The 10,985-nt window shown below is 37.3% G+C and overlaps 1 protein-coding gene across 2 annotated transcripts; it reads left to right on the top strand.

Moving 5' to 3' along the window:
- Positions 1-1,560: 1,560 nt before the first annotated feature.
- Positions 1,561-10,364, top strand: pik3ip1 (phosphoinositide-3-kinase interacting protein 1). Of its 2 annotated transcripts, none has more exons than XM_084114652.1 (6): positions 1,561-1,836; positions 2,141-2,254; positions 2,669-2,785; positions 5,059-5,253; positions 5,350-5,428; positions 8,902-10,364. In XM_084114652.1, the coding sequence occupies exons 1-6, from the start codon at positions 1,764-1,766 to the stop codon at positions 9,116-9,118; spliced, it is 795 nt and encodes a 264-aa protein (XP_083970778.1). In that variant the 5' UTR covers positions 1,561-1,763; the 3' UTR covers positions 9,119-10,364. The 2 variants fall into 2 exon arrangements, with proteins under 2 accessions (XP_083970778.1, XP_083970777.1); XM_084114651.1 differs by having other exon boundaries at positions 2,666-2,785.
- Positions 10,365-10,985: the final 621 nt, after the last annotated feature.

Here is a 10,985-nt window from a genome sequence, read left to right as displayed (position 1 = left end):
AAAAAAAGCTGCCAACCTGGCTCCAATTTTACTTTGGAAACTTTGTGTAATTACTTTGGAAAATAAAAGTGGGTCAGTTAACCGGTACCATGGAAAGGAAGTAAACTATCTGCACTAATTAAATCTGATTGCTTGCTTCCATGCCATAAAAACCTTGACATAATTTCCAAGATTTCATAAAATTCTGATCTGATACAAGAAGACAAGATGGTACTTAGAGATGTATGGTGAACTTCTGCAGAAAACATGACACAGATCTTACTATGCTGAACAGTGCAGAACTATTGAAAACCGACAGCTGTATTTAATAAAGTTGTGTACTGTACTTAAAGGGAACGCACTTAAAACAAAGGGAAAGGTCAGAGTTATCCAGAATGTACCGCTCAGAAACTTTTAACAAAAAGAGCATGACTATGAACAAATCTTTCATCTATTCTGAGAGGACAGCCGCATAGCTTACACCGATTGTGTCATCACTGATCAACACCGTGTCTCCTCAGGGGACCCTCTGTTTCCTAGTAAATAATAGAGGCGCTCGGTGTTAATGTTCCTTGATCTCCTAATGAAGTTCTGCTCTGTCAGATTTGTTTAACAAGGATGGATGACGTGAATGAATTGATAGTGCTGTAGTGATGAATTTGTGTGCAGGTTTTGGCCTATTTCATTCTTTTCAAACCCATGTTGAGTGTAAGCTCATTTAGCCACATAGCTTTCGTCAGAAAAGATGCTAATAACATTATATATGACTTTGTCAAATTGTAATTTTCCAAGCTAAGGAAATATGTCTGAAAGAGGTCCAGTTGTGTCATCTGAGAATGGAATCAAAACACATTATAAACATTATAAAATTCATAGATGGTCTAATAAAAAATATATAACTGTAGTATCATTAATAATGAAATTACTAATGATCATAATAATAGTATATTATGATTGATTATACATTGTATACAATAATAGTGGTAGTGTCTTTTTCTTTTTTTCTTTTTTTACATTTTATTATTTGAATACATGCGTGTGTTATTTGAAATGATAATTAAATTATTATATATAATATATTATTATATATAATTATTTTTAGATATTATATAAAAAGTATGAATAATTAATAAAATACGTGTGGGTTCATCTTTCCCCAACCCTCCCCATGGCTTTAGTTCTGACTCAGTCACAACACGCACGCATTCACACCTACTGGCCTTTTTTTTTAATCCATGTTTTTGGATTGTGGGGGAAAACGGAGGAAACCCACGCAGACACAAGGAGAACATGGAAACTCCATACAGAAAGGGCTCTGTCCTGCTACCCACCGAGCCGCTATTTGTGTGTGTGTGAGATAGAGAGAAATAATATATTGTAATATAATAAATATAGTATATAATAAATTATTTATTTAAAAATTCTTCATACCAATTAATAAAATGTGTGTGGTTTGATATTAAAATACACAAACACAATCGATTGTCTGCTGGAACATTCTGGTCATGTATCATTCACACGTCCCACGCATCACTGTAATCCGTGAAGCTGCTGTATCTAGGACCCGGAGGACGCGGAGTCACTGCAAAGGGAGTTTCAGCGATCAGTCCATTCAGGCTGTTTACCAGCTCAGAGCCCAAAACAACGGCACGACTGCAGTGTGTTTGTTTGGAGAGCAGTGTGGCTCGATTCACCACAGGCTCTTCCATTAAAACGGAACGGTTTTATGCCGACTCGTCGTGAAAAATAATTGTTCTTGTTGTTAATAACATCGACGAATAAAAATGTTTCGACTGCTTTACTTTGCGCTCCTGCTGAACTCTGGTTTGGTGAGCTGCTTTTCTGTTGTTGTTGAAGGTAAGATCCAATTTAGATTTGCTTGCAATAGCTTTCAAAAAATAAAATAATGTATCCTTTATTTGAAGTAATTAAAAAAAAGGAAATGATGCATGAGGGTATATTTTCTTTACCTGTTTGCATCAGTTTTGTACGTTAGACTGTTTATAATAAATGGTTTTTATCGTAAAAGTATGATTGTTTAGTATAGTAAATGATGAATTTGCTGTAATTTAATCATGAAAAATTAGCCACTTTATTCTAATTTGAACTGATCTGAAACCAATCTTCCAAATCACATGAAGTTCATTTGTTTTGCCCATAGAGTGTATAACATCTAATGGCGAGAACTACAGGGGATTGCAAGAGAAGACATCCGCTGGGAACACATGCCTCAACTGGAGGAGTCTAAACCTGAAGGTTAAAGAATCACAGACGGGTAACTTCTGTTTCTACCTTTCTTCATCTCTTTGTACATTTTTACTGTATAAGACCCCAAATCATTATATTTGAGGAAATCAAGCAAGATATGTACATTCATGCATATTTACAGATTTTATCCATTAATTAGACAATGCAAAATGCAATCTGTCAATGTTGCTGATTATACATTTTGTAAATGATGGTTATGTATGAAGAGGGCATGCTGCCCAGATGATATTATGAGCCCTAACTCAAAAAAGCTGAGCAATCAGAAATGCCTAACCCAGACGTGGGCATGTCTGGGACACACTCACTACAACTCAAAAACAAATACTCACACAAACATAGAAATGTTTTGATAGAAAAATAAAGTTTCGTGTAAAACGTATATAAAAGGTTTTTAATTTTTTTGTTCTCTTCTTTTCAGAAGATGTTGGGAATCACAATTTCTGTCGTAACCCAGATGGTTCAGAGAAGCCCTGGTGCTACGTCTCTGGGTCCAGTGGAGAAACCAGAAAAGAAGCATGTGATATTAAGATATGCCAAGGTAGCCGTCTTCTCTCTCAAAAATAATTTCTCACATATTCTCTCTCTCTTGCTCTCTAAATCATAGCAGCTCTTATAGATTCATAAAAATGCAGCCTAAATTCTTGACATTAAATTAAACCTTTTAATGAAAATAAGCATCACAAATCACTTGGCGTTTTGGTTTGGATAAACACTGCTGCACGAAATGAGATTATGATTTATGAAAGTGATTTATTTCACTTGTCAGAGTCTCTTTCTCTGGCATTTCACAACTGGGTCCTACTAGTGTGCCACAGTCTCAAACTTCTAGTCTTACTTTCTTCCTAGAATCTGGAGGAAAGTGATTTAAAAATATTTACCTAGTGCAGAAATGTGGAATCTTACTTTTTCTGGGAAAAAGAAAATGGCTTTAAGAAAGCATCCTCGAGGGAGTGAACAAGGTCAACACAAAATATTTTAATGAATTCTCTTTCCCCTGAGCTTACTCTAAACAACACTACAGCTGAAGTAAACTTTTCTTTTGCTATGAATCATTTTTCGATAATCCAGGCCATCTATCTTTTATTTGGTTCATTAACAAAAAACAGTATGGCAGTGTGTTGTTTCCTCCTTTAAAGAGCATCTCTTATTGAGGCCAGTTGGTCAGTTTTAATCCACACTGATGCGGTTTCCTTAGAATTATCTTTTGACTCAACATGCGGCAAGGACAGATAAAGTTAAACAATAACACGGGTCTAGACTCATCATCAGCCTTGAGGCTTCTTCAGTTGGGACAGACAACTGAACAAACAATAAAACTTGTTCTGCTGCTGAAGGTCTAGGCCTCGCCCTCTGTGATTCCAGTTGGCCCAGAGGAACATGCTTATCATGGCGACAGCTACTGATTGGCTAGCTGAGCTGTGACCTCATGTTCTTTAACTTTGTTGGAGTGTGTAAACAACTTTTTTTTAGAGTAGAGGGTGGTGGAAAAAATCCAGAGAGCTGGACCACAGCAACTGAGGCACGTGATAATGTTCTCAGCCGTGAATTTTTCCTATGAGACCTCTGGAATACATCACGTCCACCTGATGTCCTATTTAAATAAAAATAGCCAAACTTTATCTCATTACACATGCTTCAAATGAAAAGAAAAAATGCGAAATGGCCCAGTATTTGCCTGGTGTTCGAAAGCTTTGTTTGAAACAGCATACCACCACACTATTATATCTGTGTTCTGCTAATTGCGTTCTGAGTAATTTCAGAACATAATGAGCAATTTTAATGAGTGTTTGTTTACATACTGTAAAGCATGTTTTTGGGCCAAAATCTTATTATTATTATTTTTTTAAGTTGTTTTAAAGTTGACATGAAATTAAATTTCACCCTATTTTCAAAAAATGCATGTTATTGATCTTATTGTGAATGATTCATCCATCTGTATATTTTATTTTAAAAGAAAAATTTGACCTTATACTTTCCAAAATCAAACTTTGATCTTCACTTTGGTGACTTACTCCAGACCTCTCCAATCATTTAGTCCGCTTACATCCTGCCAATCATTTTATCCCTTAAAACTCATCTTTGATCACCAAAATGACATATTTAAGCATATTTTTCCTTGAAAAAAAAAAAATTCTTCATGCCTTCTTCAGTTCTATGAATAAGCAAATTAGCCCCACCTCCACTCACTCACACCAGCACAGAGATCCACTCGTTGGAAAATAAATTCTGATAGTGATTCCAACGATATCGTTTCTCTGTGCTGTTATCGTTACAGTTGTGGCGTGAACTCTGCTATTCTTTAATACTGAGAAAGATTTTTAATGTTCATATTATATCGTTAATATAAACTATATCTTTATCGTTATCTTTATAGTTATCGTCTTTGGTGTGAAAGGGCCTTAACAATCGACTGCAAGCTTGTATTCAGATCTACCTCCATCCAATCAACAACCGATATATAAAAAAGTTCCCATCCTTCATTTTTTTTTTTTTTTTTTTATAATCCATTTCATTCGGATGTACATCACAATACACAAGAAAAGGTCTTTCACTGCATATGTTTCATTGTAACTACATTTTTGCAATAAAAAAAAAAAAAACGTAAACATTGTAAGAACGAAATGGCTTGTAGAGGACACAAGTGTCAGCTGAGAGCACTCAATCCCAGACCACAGTAAAACTGTTTAGTACAATGGTTTGATGCCAATGGGCTTGTTAATTGATGGGAGTGGAGAGCTGACTTACATTAGCAGTGCAGATTGAGAAAAAACAGAAAAACACTCATATCCTGTTCATTCTGTCACCCCACAGACCAAAACTCCACAGAAGCTACGGCTCCAGAAGTGTCTGTCCCCACTCAAGGTCTTACCCCAGAGATGGTGGAGACCTTTGAACCCGTAAACTCCTTCCCCTCGCAGGTGGAGGGTGCAGCGGTGCAGCCCGTGAAGGGAGTGCGCCAGCAGGCCAGGAGTGGACCTAAGAAGAAGAAAGACCTTGGGACTCTTGGTAGGTCTTGGGATTAGACTTTAGATTAAAACCTCAAATTATATCCGAAAACCCAGATGTTCATGCTTTTATTGGTTATCTTCCCTGCCTTGGCAGGTTATGTTCTCGCCGTCTTCATGATGGCCATTATCATCCTACTTGGAGGTGGAATCACGATGGGATACTTCTACAAACGGTTAGTATAACCTGAAACACAATGTCCCATCACAATGTGCACTAAAAGTCCCCATAAAATCAAAAAGTTTAGAGATTAGGAGGAAACTGCAGCTTTACCGAGCTCAACGGCTCTGGCCGAGCTGTGATATAAACTAACCGCTATTGGCTATTTTAAAAAAGGGGAGGTGCTGTTCGACATGTCCTGTGCTGTCTTCCTGTTTCAGTGGAAATTGTCAACACATGCTGCACGTTTCAAGGCACTTCAGTGTGGGCCTTTAAGAACAGACCATAGACAATATATATGATTAATAGGGAAGGTCAAAAGACAAAAAGGCACTTCAGTTCTTCAGAATGAGGAGACTCAAGGAGATGTTTGGCCAATATACCTCATACTTAATATACTTCATGTAGAATTCATAATAATTGTAGTTTCTCTTTGCTGGAGAGCACAGTTGTTTGGGATAGTGTTTGATCGAGACAGAGATAAATTATGTCATTGGGTTTGTTACATGCTTTCATGGGAGTAAAATGTCATGGATCAGAAAGGCAGGGCATTACCTGGAAACGCATACCATGTTCTTCTAACATCAGTGTCGGTGTCACTTAAATGCCATTGGATGCATGAGAGAGAGATAGTGAATGCATGTAGATATTGGAGGCATCTTGACTGTCTATATTTAGGGGGTTGTTTAGATGTTTAGAAGTGGGTGTTGAGTTTGGGGAGGAACAGAAAGACTCTGAAAGCTGATTTTCAGAGATATCAACTCTGTTTTGCACGTTTTCAATCACAATGTACCAGAAACTGGACTGAACCAAATGTGCTGCAAATGCAGCCAGATATATCATCAAGCCATGATGATATGTTTGAAATGTGTCTTGATCACATTTCACCCTAAAATCAAAGAAAAGGAAAAAAATATATTCAGTATAAAAATAATGAATCTTATTTTTGGACCATGTGATATTTTCCTTGTGATATTATTTTAATGACAATTAAGCAAGTCATTTTTTTAATTCTCATTTTTCTCTATCATTATTTATCAGATGAGATAAATATTGTAATACAATGTAATTTTTATTGAAATCATTATGGCACTATTAGCAAACACTACCCTGAAATGAAGTAAAAGCTGTGCTTAATATTCATAAAAGATGCTCTGGAGCTTTTTTTAAAATAAATTCTTAATTTTGTGGCGATATATGACATGGATATGTCCATGATAGGTGTCATGTGACTCACCCTCTCAATGTCTCAGAATAGATGACAGTAAAAATATCTGAATTCAGGTCTAAAACTTGAGTATATTCTCGTCTCTGTGTTGTAAGGAGCTTGGATTACCCAATAGCCTTAGGCAGCATGTGCTCGTGCGTCAGCTGATTATGTGTGTTTGTCATCATATTTCTAGTTTAATTGGCTCAGTATTAATAGGCAGAGGCAGGTTGTTGAGATGAGAGAAGGGTTTAGGGACAATGTCACCCACAGGAAACATGTTATGATGTAACAGCACATGGATCTTATATATTCAAAATTTTCATTTACCTCCTCAACCAAATGATTTACTTATTGCTAGAGAGCTTGTGCATTTTAAAGGGATGGTTAATTTATTCCTCAAGTTGTTCCAAACCTGTATGCATTTCTTTCTTCTACTGAACACAAAAGAAGATATTTTGAAGAATATGGGTAACCAGTTGATGAAAAAAATAAAAAATACTATAGAAGTCAATTGGGTCCATCAACTGTTTGGTTACTGACATTCTTCACAATAACTTTTGGGTTCAGCAGAAAAAAGAAATTCGTACAGGTTTGGAACAACTTGAGAGTGAGTAAACGATGACAGAATTTTCATTTTAGGGTGAACTATCTCTTTAAGAAGAGAAATGAAGTTGGTACCGCTCAGTTCAGTTGTGATTAAGCAGAGCTCACTGCAGACACAGTGCTGGGGAAGTGTAGGAGGATTGCATAACATAATGCAAGCCTGCCGTGCACAGCCTGAATGGGCAAGACAGAGAGAGATGGAGTGAAAGGAAGGATAGACAGTAGTGTGTCCAGTGATATGACATTTCTCCAGCATTCAGCTCCCATGAACTCGTCCACCTCTAGGAATTGGTGTGATCATTGAGATCCGTCTCTTGCTTGTCAGCAAATGAGGAATTAGCTCTCTCTCTCTCTCTCTCTCTCTCTCTCTCTCTCTCTCTCTCTCTCTACAGTAGCACATTTATAACTTGACGCTAAAAATAGGCGATATTGGAGACCAATCACTCCTTCTGTCCAGGAGTGCGTCACTGTTTAATATTAGACATGGAAATAATCTTCAAAATAGTCAGAGAAAATAAAGTGGAACCACTGCAGAATAAGTCATTCATTTTGATTATGTCATTCAGGATGGTTCTTTGAGTCTGTGCTGTGCTGTGTCTGTGAAAATCATTGAAACATTAAAAATCTGTGACGTTTTTCCCTAAGTTCTAAAAAGAGAGAGATAAAAAACAGGGTCTTAATGATTGAAGTACTCTCCTCTTTTAATGTTCATTCGAATAGAACATTTTACACAGGATGAACATTTGACTGCACAACACGTTTAAATTATTTAAATAAAAAAAATAAAAATAAAAATTAAATGGCAAAACAACCTCTTTACTCGAGTTAATAAGCTGTTTATGTTTTAAATATATATAAATATAAACAAATTTTTTTTTTTTTATTGCATTTTCACTGGTGGTCTCTGACTTTTAGACCTCATTCTATTAAGTCACGTTCACACAGCAGCAGAATACGGTTGTCAGTCCTGTTTTTGAGTTCTTAACATGGTTACATTCACACAACCGCATTCTATAACCAAACTGTAAATTTTCAGGACTTGCAACCGCATGAATGAATGAAAACGGACTGGACAACTAGTTGTCACGTCATACAGTGTGAGGGGGTTAAGGGGTTGCTCTCTGCTAAGATGTTTCATGTGTGGTTTCACTTTTGATAACTTGCAGCGAGGGAGATATGAGCTGTGTGTCATCTGAAGGTTTTAGATCCAGGCACTGTTTCCCACCGGATTGGCTTCCATCAGTTTTGTGTTACATGCGTGACTCAAATGCCTTGTCATGTACGAGACGCTGCAAAGGATGTGAGACGCGAGTGCAACGGTTAAAGGTGTCCGGCTAGCACACGTTTACATAGAAGCTGCTGTCGCTTAATGAAGATTTTATGGATGAACTTGCGGCTCATTTGGATTGATCACTTTGGTCACTGTCACTATGGTTGCTAGTAAGACAATACGGGCTTGTCTCTCATTGCACGTTCATACAGACAGTAAGTTGCTGTGTGAACGGGACATTTCGAGACTCATACCTGTAAATAAATGCGGTTCTCAATCCTAAAAACTGACAGCGTGAATGTAACCTTATTTGACCAGTTGACAAGTGACATAAAACATGACTAATGTATATAAAGTTGTGTGTGACAATGGTTGAAGTAAAATGCTTATGTTTTTAATCCCGTAGGGGTCGTGACCTCAAGAAACAGCACGAGCAGCGAGTTTACGAGCGTGAGATGCATCGCATCACCCTTCCTCTCTCTGCCTTCGCCAATCCCACCTGCGAGCTGGTGGACGAGAACACCATCGTCATCACGGCTGAACCGAACAACCTGACCCCCACCCAGGAGCCCGTAGAGGGGGCCGACCCTCTTATGGGGACAGCGGGGACTCCCGGAGCCTGATGGAGGAACAGGATGAGTGCCTCGTTGGGCGTCTTGTTAAGATGTATATGCAGAACTGCAGAATCTCAAAGGAAAAAAACTCCACGTCCACCTCCCTCTGCCTGTCGTCTCTTTTCTCTTTACCTTGCCTTTACAGCACGGTTTCACGGTTAAGTTAGGGCATGTGCCCTGAGAGAGCGGTGGAAAGAATTTTTGGGGATCTCAGACTGTGTCCTTATTTCCACAACAAAGCTGTTGGGGAAAGTAGGACATGTGGGGATACGCTGGAAACGGTGAAATGGTATAAATATGCATGTCAGGGATTTGCGTGGAGAAATAATTGCAAGTACATTTTGTGCAGATCATCACAGGGCATGAATAATCCCTGCTTGTTAAACTCCAATGAGAGGGCGACAGTCCCGTTAACTGCTCCGTGTCCTCTTAAGAAGTCGAGATGGATCAGATCATCTGATGTTCTGTTTTTTTTTTGAAGGAGAAGACAATCCATTCTCATCTTCTTTCCTGCCTTTTTCTTTGATTTAGTCCCTAATGCAGTTGTGGTGGAGTTGAAACTTGTAAATGTGTAACAATCTGTTGCTCCACAGCTGGGCTGTTCATTCTATAGGGAGCTTTGGTTCACAGTTAGAGCTTATTGAGTTAATTGCCTTTGACAGCTCTTTCCCAGAAATCCATATTCAATAGGCAGATCATGTGGCCTGGGACGCTAGAGCTAAGTCAGGTGAAGGTTTTGACTAAATGAAGAGGAAAGCTTTCCAGAGATCTTGCCTTAGTAAATTACATTTGACTGTATTATTGCTTCTGTGGCCAAAATCTGATAAAGAGCAAGTGAGTGCTGTCATGACTTCAGCTAACCAATCAGAATGGGTCTGATTTGTGGTCTCTGGTTACATGCTTGTTTTTTTTTTCATATCAATGTTCATATGTTCCTGACCATACAGATGGGCTGAAATAAGACAATGGACTGGATGAAGCTTGAACTGCTGAGAAATGAATTGCATAAGAGTTGGATGTTATTTCATTAAGGCAATAGAATTCAGAGACTGAAAGAGAGTGCAAGATGACATATTAAAATAATAATATAGTTTCATTTTGCAGAGATTGTAGTTTGTTTATGAAATGGGACTTTTATGTATACATTTGTTTTCCCATGGTTTATTGGACTGTACAACTCTAAGGTTCCAGAAAATATTTTATTTTTATGTTTGGCAGTTTTTTCCTGCTGTGAAATAAAATCTGTTTGAAATTATATTGTCATATTTTTTTTTTTTTTTACATGATCTTTAATAGTTTATGCTACAAAATTATTGCTTATTCTATGTATCATTTATAGGAGTAAAGGAGCAAAAAAAGAGTTCAGAATGGAAAACTTGCATACTGTGCAGTATACAGTACATTCCCTCGGTTTCACAGATAAAGCTTAAGCCTAGTCCCAGACTGAAAATGCATGTTTGAGCTGTTTTAACTGAAAGCAACTTGCACCAACATAAATTAAAATATGTAAAACATGTCAGTGCCATTGTTTTATCTTAAGATGCACACCAGTAATGTTTGTTTCTTAGGCACATTTGTAAGCTACTTAAAAGTCCTAATTGAACTAAAGCCTAATCCTGGTTTAATTTAAACCCTGTCTGTGAAACCAGGCCATTGAGTATTATCTGCTCATTGTTTTTTTTTTGTTTTTTTTTTACAAATAGTAGTTATATGAAAGTACATAATACTCTGCTGATCAATAGCTTGAGGGTCACAAGTATGCAAAAACTTTCAAATTGACGATTTTACAGAGTACTTGCTGGACAATTTTAATGATTTGATTTTAAATATATTAAATTTATTTAAAATCTATATTCTCTCTAGTTTGATAATCAGT

The sequence above is a fragment of the Abramis brama genome, assembly GCF_963993115.1.
Source record: "Abramis brama genome assembly, chromosome: 5".
Taxonomy (NCBI): Eukaryota; Metazoa; Chordata; class Actinopteri; order Cypriniformes; family Leuciscidae; genus Abramis; species Abramis brama.
This window is presented reverse-complemented; position numbering and strand designations above follow the sequence as displayed.